This window comes from Lepidochelys kempii, chromosome 10, assembly GCF_965140265.1.
Source record: "Lepidochelys kempii isolate rLepKem1 chromosome 10, rLepKem1.hap2, whole genome shotgun sequence".
NCBI lineage: Eukaryota > Metazoa > Chordata > Testudines > Cheloniidae > Lepidochelys > Lepidochelys kempii.
In genome coordinates, this window is record NC_133265.1 from 59,818,016 (window position 1) to 59,833,442 (window position 15,427).

Here is a 15,427-nt window from a genome sequence, read left to right on the forward strand (position 1 = left end):
CTAAGAAAAAAAGGCAGCATTATAAAATTTTACGTCGCCTTTAATCTAAAGATTTCAAAATGCTATACATACTGAAATAGCAGCTCCATTTTACATAGGTGTAAAATATGGCCCAGAAACTAAGCTTGTCTACACATGAAATGCTACAGCAGCACAGTTGCATCGCTACAGCACTTCAGTGTAGACACTAACTATGCTGACAGGAGGGGTTCTCCTGTCAACATAGGTAATCCCCTGCCCCAAGAGGCAGTAACTATGTTGAGCTAGCACTGTTTGCACTGGAGGTTAGGTCAGTTGAACTATGCTGCTCTGGGGCTGTGGATTTTTCACATCCGAATGGCATAGGTAAGCTGACAATGTTCTAGTGCAGACCAGGCCTAAGTGACTAGTGTAAGGTCACCTAGCAAGTCAGTAGCACAGCAATTTACAAAAATAGAACCCAGGAGTCTTATCTCCCAGATTTCTGCTTTAAACACCCCATAGATTTTCGCCACTCAGTACAGTTTCTAGAATGGCAGACATATCTATCTGGTAATTCCATTAACGAGCAAAATTTGCAGATTTCAGTACCTTAATATGCGAAAGTGTAAGGATTGGCAGTTCAGGAGAAAGCCCATCTCTGAAAAAAATAAAACTGAAGTAAATTGTCTTGTAAACTCACAATAAAACAAATACTTAAAGAAAATATATTCTGAAATTAATTGTGCTTTTTATTCTGCTTTTTTATTCTGACATTTTACATACCTCAGACCAAAACAGTAAAAGTGAAGGTAAGATTGGAGAAAATGTACCAATCACTTTTTTTTTTACTAAAATTATTTTTCTTTTAATCCAATAAGTACACTTGGTTTGGGAAGTCAGTGTCTTCAATGATAAAGAATAAAAGAAGTTCAAGACTAAGGGCTGATCCATGAAAGAAAGTTTAAATCCTTTACCATGTGGTAGGTTGAGATGAGTTAAGTTCCCAATGCATCTCTGTGGAAGCAAATAAAAAAAACCCCTGCAAATAACTTATTTATGTGATTTCTTACCCATTTCTTAAGCCTCCTTCACTGCTGATCATAAAGGGATAGAATTGTAGTTCTGACTGAGCCCACACACAGGGACATATATGGGGAAATAAAACCTATCTCACATACACAGGATGCTCCTGATATGGTACATCTATTTAATGGTAATTGTTTGCACAAACAACAAAAAAAATATGGTTTCAGAGTAGCAGCTGTGTTAGTCTGTATTCGCAAAAAGAAAAGGAGTACTTGTGGCACCTTAGAGACTAACAAATTTATGTGAGCATGAGCTACAGCTCACTTATGCTATTCTCAGCCTCTACTCAAGTGGTCTGTTAGTAAACAACACTACTAACTAAACAGGGCAGGAGGGTGTGCCATGTGGGGACTGGTGATGGTCATGTGACTTTCCAAGACCATATTTTAAAAGTCTGTGACTCAGTGGGCCAGGTAGGGAGTAGAGGTATCACCTACAGTTGGCCTTTCTATGGTAATAAGCTTGATAAGACAATCCAGGAAAGCTGGTTGAACAGAACTGTGAAAAAGCCTAGGAGGCGCCTAGGGCCAGGACAGCAAAAGACCCTGAGGATGGTACACTCAGAAGAAAATAACCTGGACAAAACAGCATGGAGGGAAGTTGACCCTTTCACTTAGCAAACTGGGATTTCGGCAAAGATGGGTAAACGTCCCCATCTCCTTCTACAACCCTTTACCAACAGGGCAAAAGGACTGCTGATCGTAGTAGGGGTGTAGAAAAGGAAGTGCAATCCAGCTTGAGTGAAGACATTGTGTGGCCCTGTGAAGGTGGACCCTGAGCAACCATGGGAAGAACTATCTGTTCTGAGGAACGCCAGAAGATAGTTTTATGTCCGTTAGACTTGTTTTGGCCCCTCCAGAAGTGGTAGAGGACTTGCATGACTTCGCCAAAGGGCTAAATCATATCAGGGATCCAACACTGCTGAGAGTCAGAGGACCACCAAAGGAAGAAAGTGGATGAACCAGAGTAGGGACACTGACGCAGATATCCCCCTTTGCTTCCAACTGGGTAAAATGATCAGATATGAATGGCTATCCACACTGTTTTACCCTTGCTTCTTCCTTCTGGTAATACCCCTTCCTGGACTCCTCCTCTATTCCACCAGCCTTTGACCGTTTTCCCAGCTCTCTTGCCTTCTGCTGTGAGAAGTCCAACCCTACGCCATTCTTCCATTCCCCATCTTTCCACCGAACCACAGGCTTTTTGTTGTATAGTCTTGGCTGGTTGCCTGACTCCCTCAGTCAGACAGCTCCAAACAATCCCTCCTGCAGACATTTCCAGTTTTCCTGGTCTTAAATGGACAAACCCTAAATTATGCTTGGAGACATAGCACCTGCTCTTAAAGATGCTCCCTGACTGTTACAGGCAGAAACAGAGAACCCTGAACTATTTGACCAGATATTGAGAGCTGAAAATTAGGTTACAAATTAAATAGGTTAAAAAGAAGGAGAGTGTGCTGGCCGTAAAATACTTCTTTAAAAATTATTTTCAGACACAACATCTGCCACCTGTTACTTGGTGTTTAAAAACTAGATAAATGTTCTTCCCTCTGCATCTTTTTGCTCCTTTCATTCCACTCTAAACCAGCTGTAACACCTGTACCTGTTAGGGCTGTCAGAGGTATGCTACCAAACACCACTTTAGACTTAAGCATGTACCAGATTTCTCTCCTGTGACTAAGGTTGCTTGCCTTTTATACTCTCTCCTGAAATTTCTACATACATGTGCCACTGACTCCAGGTGGCTTCTCCTAAACCAAACTTTCCTAACAGTACATACTCTGTTTAAGAGCACCAAGCTGTGGCTGATCAAGGACACTTGTCATGCTCAAAGACCACCCATAGATGTTCAAGAAAAAGGCAATATCCTGTAGGTTACTGCTGAGAATAACAAAAAAAACCCTTGTAAGTTTGGGGCTGCGGGTTGTTTGGTGTGTTGTTTTTTGCTTTAAATAGATGACTGTTGTGGCAGATAAATGGTCCATGTTGAGATGCATCTATTCTCTTCACAAAAACCATTTATCTTCTACCTGAAGCAATATCAAAACAGAGGAGGGTCATGTCTCATGCTGTACTACTTATCAGTAAAAACATAGTGCAATTGAACACATAGTAATCAGAGCTGTAGGAACACAGCAGGATTCTGTAAGCAAAAAATTGGTGTCTAATTTACACATTTTAGAAGGAAATAAGAACTTTATTCCCCCCAAGAAAAGAGAACTTTTCTTATATACAATCTGTTTGCTGTTTAGGAAACCCTCTGTTATACTCAGTTTACTTGACAGGATTTGGTATGCCAGCAAGATCAATGTCAACTACAGTAAACCACAATTTTTAGCGGGATCCTAAACTTTGAGCGCTCTGTCTCAGAGTCCAGTACTTTTATTCTTGTGGCACAGGAATATGTCATTACATAACAACCCTTTTTATAGTGTCTTTCATCAGTAGAGCTGAAAATAAGTCAGATTAATTAAAACCTATACAGTTGGTATACCCATTTTATGGCCAGAGAAACAGACTCAGAAAGGTTAAAGTGTGGCTAGAAAAGGACTATAAAAAGACTTTTTTTCTACAACATATCTGAATTATATCTGCTATCTTACTGACAAATCAAAAATTTTACTATTCTTCTTAAATACAGGAGAAATGCAACTTTGGAAAAGGAAAATGGATTCTTTTCTGGGTCAGGAGTCATCTGGTATAGTGTAGAGACACAGTAAATGCAAACTTTGAAGAAAGTAAACATAAGCTTAATATGTAGTATATTTGTTGCTAATTGTATCTTAAAGCAAAAAAAAAATCCACTTTACTTTTCACTACTTACACATCTTATTTTTTCCATTTATTTCCACATGGCCACTGAAAATCCACTAAATCAGTTTTACTTCCACGTTCTTAGTGCTGCAATATCTGCATTTCACCCACTGGAGTGGATGGTTTAAAAATGACTTTATCAATGTTTTAAACAAGTGAATAGTTTAACTGCAGCCTTATAAAAATTTGTTTTCATAATACTTCAATTTTAGGACACAGTTAACTGCACTCCCTTAACTTTTTATTTTGAGGTTTAGAAAATACTTTGGTTTGTATAAAGATTCAGTTCTGTTCTTACCACCTCTGTCTTCATTTGGATACCTCAAATCCAGACAGAAACAGGTCTCCATGCTCACCCTACTTTAACAATGGGAACTTCACTCACATTCAAACCTCCCTATTCACAAACACAAAAGTGTTACTCTTACTCCAAGAAACTGGAGAGTCCTTCCAAACATGTTTTGTGACTAAGGTTTTTTTTTGTTTTTACAGTTGTGATCTAGCTATCTCAGTGGGCTATTAGTGCTGCTAGTATCAAAATGACTGCAGACTGTGGAGCCTTTTTTGCGTGGCAACAGACATCCAGAACAGGGTCTTCCTACCCAGTTTTCCTCCTATTCCCATCCTATTGGCTAGCTACAATCACTGAGGGAAGGGTAGGATTCATGCCCTCCTCCACGGCTGCTGACAAAATACTCCATTACATATTGCTTACAGAAATCTTAAAATGCAACAATTCTATTCTTAGGAAAACAAGAACATCCCTTTCTTCAGCATATGAATTTGTTCCTAACATCTCTAACGCCGTCTGACCTAAAACTCAATTTGTTTGCTAAAGTGTTCAAATCTATTTAATTTTAAAGGCACTGTTCACAATCCCATATTTGCCTACCACCGTGGGTGGGTGTGTGTTTGTTTGTTTTAAATCCTTAAGAAATGAAGATTGTGCAAAGTCATTTGAGATGTGAAATTAAAGCCTGAAAAGGTTCACAAGTAAGTATCTAGGCTGGTGGTCACATCAAAATAGCAGCTAATGTTTACAATCGCTTTCCAGCACATAAACATGAGGTGCGCGTGCATGAGTGAATCCTTTGTGTTTGCTAATCCTATTCAAAGCCTATAGTATGCCTAGCCATGCGCGCACACCCAGTCCCCACCCCTGTGCGCCTGGCCATGCCCCGAAGAGGAAAAGCATAAACAAAAGCTGGTCCTTTAGAGTAAACACCATAGTTGCTTTGTTTCTCAATGTAAAATATTAATAACTTGGAGGAAGAGAGACTATGCGATAAAATACTTCAGAATGGTCTTAAGGTATATTTAAAGAAATGCACCTAGCCTTACTTTAGTGTCCCTTTAACTTAATAAAACATTTTGCTTTAAAAAAGCAAGGATTTTTTGCTTCGGTATCTTTTTCATTAAACTACTCTGCCCATTATTTAACTGCTTTCCATCCTCAACCTGTTTTTTTTTTTTTTTTTTTTCCCTCCTGGATTCTGTATCTGTCAAAAGACTAAGAATGGCCACCATCGGGGGGGGGACGGACAATACAGAAAACAACACAGCCTCTCTTAAATGCCTAACTGGTGCTGTCTGCCTCCTTTTGCCAAAAAAAAAAAAAAGCCATACACGCTGAAATAATTTGGTACATACAAACACACTATGAGTTAAAGACAACCCCTTTTGAAGGGCAATGGATGCTCATCCTAGGATAATCAGTGTGTCCAACTACTTAATTTTCATAACTTTCATCTTCTAATGGCTATCAATGGCTTATAATTTTTTCACTGCAGTCTGGAGTTTTCTCCTTTTCAGCTAAAAGTTCACTGGACATACAAACAGTGGTTCCCTTAAAAGCTTTTCAATTACTTACGTAATTGACAGGTCAACTGTATCTTACAGATTCCTGGCCAGAGTTCCACCTCTTTTCCCCAACCCCTTTTAGGCTATGTCTAGACTACATACCACTGGCAGCAGCATGTAGACTACATGTGGCTATGAAAAGCAAGCTGCATCCATGCTGCATTGTGTAGCTAAATGTCAGTGAAACACTCTGGCAGAGGGGAGGCAGTGAGCAAAGCCTTCAGCAGATCTCCACTGCCAGAGTCTTTCAATGAAGCGGGCAAATGGCTCCAGCAACAGGGAGCTAATGGAGCCTTTTCTCAATGCCCCCCCGTGCCAGAACCTTTCCTTGCTGGGGAAATCTTTTCCTGTAGCCAGGAAAAGCTACAGGAGCAGAGAGGCAATGGGACATTACACTGCTAAAAACAGCAGTGCATGGCTTAGGCAAGTAGAGAACACAGAGGTACGTACTCACACACATACCCACAAACTTCAGGTGTAGCTTTAGTCTACTTACCTAAGCCGTACCCCACATACCCAACCAACATAGCCATGTCAACACAACTCTTAGCATAGACCCAGTTATGCTGGCAAAAAAGAACTTTTACCAGTATAAGCTGCATCTCCACTATGGGGGGTGGGGGGATTGCCACTATATCTCTACCAGTACCTCTATTCCAGCAAACCCCTTGGGTTATAAACAAGGCCTAAGTGCTTCTCTTATTCACTCTCTGATTTAGAGCTATGTGGTCATCCCTAGCAATCAAATCAAAAACTCTGGCAAACTAATTTCCCAATCAGAGCTCAACACTTGAAGCAGTTTGTAGTTTGACACTGCATTTTCACTATCATTTCAAGATCAGCAGCAACATAAACTTTAAATCTTATCAGTTTGGGGGAGTGGGTTGACAGACCATCTCCAATACCTCTTCTATCCTGCCACTATTTCCAGTGACACTCCTATGTAACATACAGGTTCACATCTGACTAAATAAACAGCATAGTTAATTGTAAACTCTGGAGTTAGCTGGTGTACGTATATAGAGCTCAAACATATACTGTAGTCAGGGACGTCCCTAGCTACTCTGGGCCCCTATGCAGCCCTCCCCCGCCCCCCACGGGGGGCGGCTGGCCCAGACCTCTGTGGGAGGATAGGGCTGTCTTAGGGCGTAGGGGGGAACTGCCCCCCAGCACTCACCGGCAGTGCAGCTGGGGCCGGGTTGCTGCACTTTCTGCCGCCAGTAAGTGCAGGCCCGGCCCTGCTGCAGTCCTGAGGGACAGGAAGGGGCAGAGCAGGGGCAGGGGTGGGAAGAGGCGGTACAGGGGCTGGAGCAGCACGCAGCTGCGCAGGGCACCAGGAAATCCGGTGCCCCAAATTTCCTGGTGTCCTACACAGCTGTGTACTTTGCACATGGGTAAGGACAGCCCTGACTGTAGTAGTATATAATGCCTGCAGTTATAATGTAATGACACACATTCCATGGGATGCCAGCTGGATCTCTCTCTGTTTAGGTCTCTGGGGTAAGCATTTCCAGTCCTACAGGCTTCTAGACTATGCCTTTGTGGATGTAATTGGCTGAGTTTACAGTTATGAGTTTCTTTGGAATGTGTTAACTTGAGTTATGTTCTAATACACATCAATCACCATGGTGCCCTGCAGTTTAGCTACAATACTTTCAGTGGCACTATGTTGTTTCTTTAGCACCCAAAGAAGAGCATTATATTGCTCAATTATCAGCGTGCTGTCTCTCACTGAAAGTAGCTCCCCTACCCCCATACTTCTAAACTCCAGAGAGTCAGTGGGGGAGTGTGTGAAAGAGCAAAGGAGTGAGAGGGAGCTGCCCTGCAGGAGACTTGAAGCCTAGAGCAGGCTTGCTATATAAGCCAACCAGAGAGACCTGGTGCGGGGAAGGAAACAGGAGATGAAGCAGTTCCAAGGAGAGGGAATGGGACTGACTCTGAGAAGCCACAATGGGGTCAACTTGGGCACATCAACTGTAAACTGACGAGAGACTGAAGAAACACTTTTCCATCGCCCAGGCTCTGACAAAAGAGCCATGCCCGGGACCGATTTTTTGGGACTGAGAATTTCCTTTTTTAAGTTTAAGGACCCCTCTCCCCCAAAGTGAGCCTGAAGAGGCTGTGTGTTAGTGAGACAAGCTTTCATAAAGCTTCTTGGACTCTTCCTTTTAAAAAAAACAAACAAACAAACAAACAAAACCGCCTCCCCAGATCTTTCTGGAAGGGTAAGTGATGAGGTCAGGTCACTCCTCTCTCACCCTCCTACAGAGGGTATCCTAAAATTCTTTCTAAATCTGGCATCCTGCATAATGAAACAGCTATTGCTTTTTCACCTTATCAGGCATGGCTTATGTTTCGTCCCTCTTCATCCTCATGGTGATGAAGCACTGCATCCCTATTTTGCTCTAGATTGAGCCATCTTTTTGTTCAAATAAAGAACAAAGCAGAAGTCCTTTAGAGGTCACCAGTACTGCTACTTAATGAGCCAGAGGAATAGCTGCTGAGCAACCGGACAGAATTACTCTCTGAAACTTAGTGTTCAAAGACTATGGGCAATATAGGAACCTGACTCTGCAAACTCTGATTTACATCAGTGCTCCTTATTTCTACAAGCAGGCCCATGGAAGTCAAGTGAATTACTTGTGCAAGTCAGGGTTTGCAGAATCAGATCCAAAGACTCCATACCCATTACAGACAGCCAATAATATTTTGGAATTTCAAAGCATTTACCTCAGTTGCTTGTCATCATCTTCACACAATTTAACCTGTGTTGAAACTGGTATTGATAGTATCTCTTGTTGATCCCTCTTTAATAAGGAAAGAAAGTTTTTTCCATTACAGGAAAATACTGTTGGTACCATATAACCAATAATTAGCAAGCATCACAAAAATAAAAAGTACTGTAGCTTACCACGCTTGAGAGACAAACTGAGAGGGTAGTAGGTAGGATAACTTATCTCTCTCAAATCCAGGGAGCAAAGGTTAAGCCTAAAATATCACTGACAGCCTCAAGTGTTCTTCCACTCTAAAGCAGGTATTTTGTTTTTGCTCACGTGAAGTCTTTCTACCTATGTTAAAATAACCTGGAAAAACTGTAGGTGTACCCCTGCATCCTATGGACATGTTGTAGAACATACAACAATCCATAGGAGATAAACAAACTTCCTATTTTCCAGATTATGCAAAAGAAATAACCAGTCTTTCTAATTTAAAATATTTACATTCTCTCAATTCTATCCAAATAAATAAAACACTGACACATTTTTTTAAGACATCAGTTTAGCCACAGACATTCAGAACATGTAAATCATTTTTCTTTGAAGTTTCTAGAGTGTTAGCTGGAATACTGAGTGCCTGAAAAACATCCAAAATCTGCTTCTTTCAAACAAACATTGGGTTCTTCCACACCCACACATGCCAATACTGTCACGTGGTATTTTCATCCCTTACTTATTTTTATTCTTGCTTTAAGTGTCCTAACTACTGGGGGAAATGTTATTGGGTTTTTTTAAGCAATATGCATAAGTATGAACTAAACACAGAAAAGTTACTAGTCAAAAGTAGGTTTCAGAGTAGCAGCCATGTTCGTCTGTATTCGCAAAAAGAAAAGGAGTACTTGTGGCACCTTAGAGACTAACAAATTTATCTGAGCATAAGCTTTCGTGAGCTACAGCTCACTTCATCCGATCCAGTGAAGTGAGCTGTAGCTCACGAAAGCTTATGCTCAAATAAATTTGTTAGTCTCTAAGGTGCCACAAGTACTCCTTTTTCTTTTAGTCAAAAGTAGTGTTAGATTACTGAGCCAACACAGCTTCCTTCTACCAAGGAGGTTTCTGTGGACCCTTGCACATCTGATGTTTAGCGCTTGGAAAACGTATGTATCGAAGAGCATGTGGCTAATTTTACAGATTTCTTTGTAGGACATGAGATTTCTGGGACCATGATGCTACTTTGATCTCAGTGGGTGGGCTTCCATTTTTGAAGGGGAAAAGGAATGGACTTGAAAGCTTTGTTGAAGGTGATGGATTGGAAGGTTTTCTTGCCCCCAAACTACTTGATGATAGAGGGACTAAATTTTTATTAACTTTTTGGTTCTTCAGAGCCCTCCTGACAGGCAGCTTTTGTAACAACTTCTCCTTTGGGTGAGATGGCTTCACACACAAAGGAGGCAAGCTGTCACTTGAGCCCTGCAGAACTGTTTGCCTTTGGACCAAAGGCTACATATGTTCTTAGGATCATTTTGTCTTAAAACATGGAAAACCGATCAATTTATAGCACTCCTAACTCTGATTCTTCTGCCGGATGTGATGGCCTCTAAATGCCACCTTTATAAATATGGAAAACTATGTAATGGTTTAAAAGGATGCTTAGTCACACTTCCAGGATTGGTCCCAAGGGGGATCCTGAGCACCAGAGGAGACCTTCTAATTTCTGATGCTCTGACAAGTCTTTTGATATCCAGATTCTTGTTGCTAGGAGCATCTTCCAGATAGTCTTTTCCTGGGTCTTAAATTTAGCTATCTTGGAGAAATTCTACAACACAAGCTATTGTAGTCTGCTTTGGTCTGGTTGAGCTTTACCCACACAGTATTTGATCTTTTGCCACAGAAGGTAATACATCCAGTTGGCAGATTTGTTTTTCGAAGGAAAAAAACAGATAGCACTCTGAATGCCTCTTTCAGCTGCTTCTTTTCAGAAACCAGATAGCTATGCTCAGTTTGCCAGTGTCCTGGTGAGCTACTGGAATAGGTGACACCTAGTGGGTATGAAGACTGGTGATTGCAATAATTGCTGCAGTGGCTTCAAGAACTATGGACTTCTGCATATGACTTTAGCTTTTTCTCTTTTTGATATGGTTTGCAATACTGTAAGTAATTGAGGGAATATGCCTACTTGCTGTGTAAGTTACTGCTTGAACAAGCCTGATTTGTTTCTTAAGGTTGAGATTTTATGATTCTCTCTTGATGCAAACAAGAATATTGTCTGTTGCCAGTCTTCAGTCTGCCTGGTCCAGATCCTGGTGGCTGCCTTATTAAAGGAATACTTTTTGCTTTAAACAAGTTTTTGTTATTAACAACACTATTGATAATTATGCTGTTTACTTTTTGTATTTCTCTCAACTTGGACAATGCAAATCAATCAACTCAGTTTCACTTATTTATAATTAATTTCACTGCTGCAATGGCTACGTTTCAAACACTGAAACGTAATGTTTATTTAAGATGTGGATTTCCCCCTCCCGAAGAATGGCGTGGATATGCTTCTGTTGGTTTGGGGTAAGGCTGTCAAGCGATTAATCACGTGATTAATCGCACTGTTAAATAATAATAGAATACCATTTATTTAAATATTTTTGGATGTTTTCTACATTTTCAAATATATTGATTTCAGTTGCAACACAAATACAAAGCACACAGTACTAACTTTATATTCATTTTTGATTACAAGTATTTGCACTGTAAAAAAAATAGTATTTTTCAATTCACCTAATACAAGTACTGTAATGTAATCTCTTTATCATAAAAGTTGAAGTTACAAATGTAGAATTATGTACAAAAATAACTGCATTCAAAAATAAAACAATGTAAAATTTTAGGGACTACAAGTCTACTCGGTCATACTTCTTATTCAGCCAATCGCTCAGACAAACAAGCTTGTTTACATTTGCAGGAAATAATGCTGCCTGTTGCTTGTTTACATATATTTGTTTGTCAAATATGCAGTGAAAGTGTTCTTAAAATGATCAACATGTGCTAGGTCATCATCCGAGACTGCTCTAACATGAAATATATGGCAGAATGGAGGTAAAACAAAGCCGGGGACATACAATTCTCCCCCAAGGAGTTCAGTCACAAATTTAATTAATGCTGCGTTTTTTTGTTTTTGTTTTTTTTTTTAAATGAGCATCGTCAGCATGGAAGAACGTCCTCTGGAATGGTGGCCAAAGCACGAAGGGCCATAAAAATGTTTAGCTTATCTGGCATGTAAATAGCTTGCAATGCGGTCTACAAAAGTTCCATGCAAATGCCTGCTCTCACTTTCTGGTGATCTTGTAAATAAGAAGAGGGCAGCATTAACTGCTGTAGTAAATGTAAACAAACTTGTTTGTCTTAGCAATTGGCTGAACAAGAAGTAGGACTGAGTGGACTTGTAGGCTCTGAAGTTTTACATTGTTTTGTTTTTGAGTGCAGTTATGTAACAAAAAAAAATCTACATTGGTAAGTTGCACTTTCGGGACAAAGATTGCACTACAGTACTTGTATGAGGTGAATTGAAAAATACCATTTCTTTTGTTTACAAATATTTGCACTGTAAAAATGATAAAAATATACATTTTGATTTCAATTACAACACAGATAAAATATATGAAAATGTAGAAAAACATCCAAAATATTTAATAAATTTCAATTGGTATTCTATTATTTAAGTGTGATTAAGACTGCAATCAATAGGAATTAATTTTTTTAATCGCAATTAATTTTTTTGAGTTAATCACATGAGTTAACTGCGATTAATCGACAACCCTAGTTTGGGGTTGTTTTTGTTTTTAAAAAAGGGAATTTGGCCCAAATTCAAGTATCCCTTCAATTTTGCTTTGCTGTAGCTTGGAAACATTTTAAGCAACCACAAAAGCACTCCAGCTCCTGCAGACTCAGAAGCTAGCACTGCAACAGTTCATATTCAACAGGATTTTTTTTAAATAAAAAAGCTTAAGTTCTACAGAAGTAGATGACTTTTGTCCAACTTGCCCATGAAAGCTTCCTACCTCCCACAACCAGATAATTTTTTCAAGAATTGACACTTTATGCATGTGAACTACGTTTGCATTATGTAGCATAGCCTAAATTTACTCACTATTACTTCTTCAGCCTGACGCACCAACTCTGCTGTTTTTGCCTCTAATTCTGCATTCAGTCGCCTGAGACAATAAGATAGCTTTGTCATTAAGTTTACCCGAAGAGTTTAAAGGAAATACATTTTAAATGGAATTTCTGCAGTCTGGCAGTACACAAGCCTTGAATAATCATTCATGTCTACAAAGCAGAATGAAATACTTTATAAGTTTCTTTATAGTGGGAAGTAGTAACACCTTACCTATTTCTGTGTTAGCAGACTGATGTCTTATATGCAGTCTGCCTTTTAGATATATATGTATTTTAATTCCCTAAACCCCACCCAGGGTAATACTTTCCTACAATAAAAGTAGGATAGCTGATTATTTTTTAAGTTAAATTTATTTTTCTTTTACACATCTGAAAGAAAAAAGCTTTTGCAGTGCTTTTATTCCAGTCAGTTGTCCTCCCCCCTTAAAAAACCAAACACAAAATGCAAAATTTCTATTCCATTGTGCTACTAGATTTTCCTTTTAGAATAAGACTAATAATTACATTAATTGTTGCAGCAGAGTGAAAAAGCTATTCAAGTTGCAACCCAAGGCCAGAAGATACAACACAAGCATGTATTAGAACAAGTTTGTACAACCAAAATGTGTGGAGAAGACATCTCTGCTTTTTCAGACACCACTTTTTATTATACCTCATGTCACTCAACACTTATAAACATTTTTAATTAAAATCTACATAGGTAGAGCTGATAGCAAGCATGGGAAATGACGCTGGCATTCTGTGGAAATAGTATTATGTGATTATATAATTGAAGACTGTATCATTATGCATATGCACAAGGGGGAGAAAGGGTGAATTAAGGTTTCATGGGCTTAGTTCTAACATTTCCTAACTTTTAAGTGCTTCACTTTTGCAACCTTAACATTATTTTAATGTAGAGAGGGTTTTTGTTTATGTAATATAAAGTTGTCTTATCAGATGTATCATCACATATCCCTAACAGATAATAGGGAGAGACAGCAGACACGTAGGAGGGAAGTTTATTGAAAAAGGGTGGTTTCTACCCTTCAGCTAGAAACCTCTTAGATTAAAAAAATTAACAACAATTTTTAGCTTTTTTAAACAAAGTTTTGGCCACTTTAAAGGAACTTTCATATTCTAAAGTCATCTCATCTTTTTACTGAAGGTGAGTTCAAGATGCAGCTTTAAAAAAAGGGGGGGAGGAATTAAAATTCCTAAACTAACCTACCTACACTGAGGCCTAGTACAGTGAAAATGTTTAACCTGTAGCCTTTTGTGTAAGGTGCCAATAGGAGGGGGGGGAGGGGTGTCAGAGCACGAGTTAGAACTGTCATTTCTGCCATGACCAGATATCCTGATGAAAAGGGTACTCTTAATACTTCTGGCCATAACTGTTTGGTAAAGACGGTTCGGCCTGTGGTTTTAGGTAGCTCCGAACTGAACATGGGTCTGTTAAGAGCCAGAGAGGCCATCAACAAATAAAAACTGTGCTGGGGTCCCTCTAAAAACCCAGCAACCATCCTGAAAGTGCTGGAGCATTTGCCTTGTCCAATTTGATCAATCCCATTCTGAACATAGTATTTTACGGATATCAAAATAGGGTCAAGGGAGCATCTCCTCCTTGCCTCACAGTTCTGTCCTTACTTGTACTCCTCCTCCTGAGCCAGGAAGTCTCCATGCATCAAAGTCTTCTTTGGCATTGCAGGATGGGGCAGGATCCTGTGGGATTTCCGCACCTGTGGAGAGCAGGACAGGAGGGTGAGGCACCCCTCCTTAGCACACTGGATCACACCTCACCCCCTGCTTAGAGGGGGCATTCAGCTCAGGGCACTGTGCTAGGTAACAACGCCCCCATACCCTCCCCACCCCTGTCTGACCCCGAATCTGCCCAGACCCACCCCCCAAAACCCCAGTCGACTCACCAGACATCTGAACCCCTAAGCACCCAGACACAACCCTGATCGCCCTCCCCTCCCCCAGGTCTGGTCCCCAATTACCCCAGGCACTCTGATCGCCTCCGCCGGCTCTGATCCCCCTAGGCCGCCCAGACACCCCCGCAACGCGGGTCTGAACGCTTAATCCGATCAACTCCCCGCGCCGCCTCTTCATCTGGGCACGGCCGGTTAGACCCCCGCCCAATAACCGCATTCACCCAGCCTCTCCGGGATGGCCCCCCCGCCCCCGGGATCGGGACTAGCCTGAGGGGCCTCCCATAGCAGCCAGCAGCCCAGATTTCCCTCACGCCTCACCCCAGCTGAACCGCACCCCGCGCCTCGCCTGACTCCGCTCCCGCCGCCCGCCGCCATTTTGTCCCTGCTGAGGGGCAGCTGAGTAGCGTCGCTCTCACTAGGCAACCGGACCCAGCCCCGCGCAGGAAAGGGCGTTAAATCGTCGCTTGCCGGGGCCTGGCCGGTCCACATCGCAGGAGGGCGAGTCTGTGGAGCCCATCCCCAGTCCGTGGGGCTGGTTCCTGGCGCCTACCGGGGGAGGAGAAGTTAATTGTCGGGTGCCCCACGTCCCCCGTGGAGGGGATTGGTTCCTGGCTCTGCTCCTTAGGGGGGCAGTGGGGTGCCCTTGTGACCCCACCCGTGAACCCAACTGCCGACATGGGCAGCCTGGGTGGTGTTGTCTTTTCCCTTTCCCAGCTGCTTGGCGTGGAGGCCAGAATACAGTCTGGTGGCAGCTCTCACTGCCCCTCCTAGCAACCCCTCCTCCAGAGCACAGCCCCCTGGGCTAGCTGCTGTGTGGACACAAATAGCCCCTGAGGCAATTCCTGCCCAGAATGCTTCCAGTCGGGTTGTCAGGATGTGACCAGCATCCAAATGCAATGGGGGGGGGTCG

The 15,427-nt window shown here is 41.5% G+C and overlaps 1 protein-coding gene across 6 annotated transcripts in view; it reads right to left on the reverse strand.

Moving 5' to 3' along the window:
* Positions 1-15,220, reverse strand: part of TEX9 (testis expressed 9) — a 39,271-nt gene extending 24,051 nt beyond the window's left edge. The window contains exons 1-5 of one of the 6 annotated variants that reach the window (XM_073303789.1): positions 15,068-15,220; positions 14,231-14,322; positions 12,576-12,639; positions 8,451-8,527; positions 571-619 (exon numbers count right to left, since the gene is read on the reverse strand). In XM_073303789.1, coding sequence (XP_073159890.1) covers positions 571-619; positions 8,451-8,527; positions 12,576-12,639; positions 14,231-14,286 — 246 coding nt within the window. In that variant the 5' untranslated portion in view covers positions 14,287-14,322; positions 15,068-15,220. The other 5 variants (XM_073303784.1, XM_073303787.1, XM_073303786.1 and 2 more) reach the window with 5 other exon arrangements.
* Between the last annotated feature and the right edge of the window lie 207 nt (positions 15,221-15,427).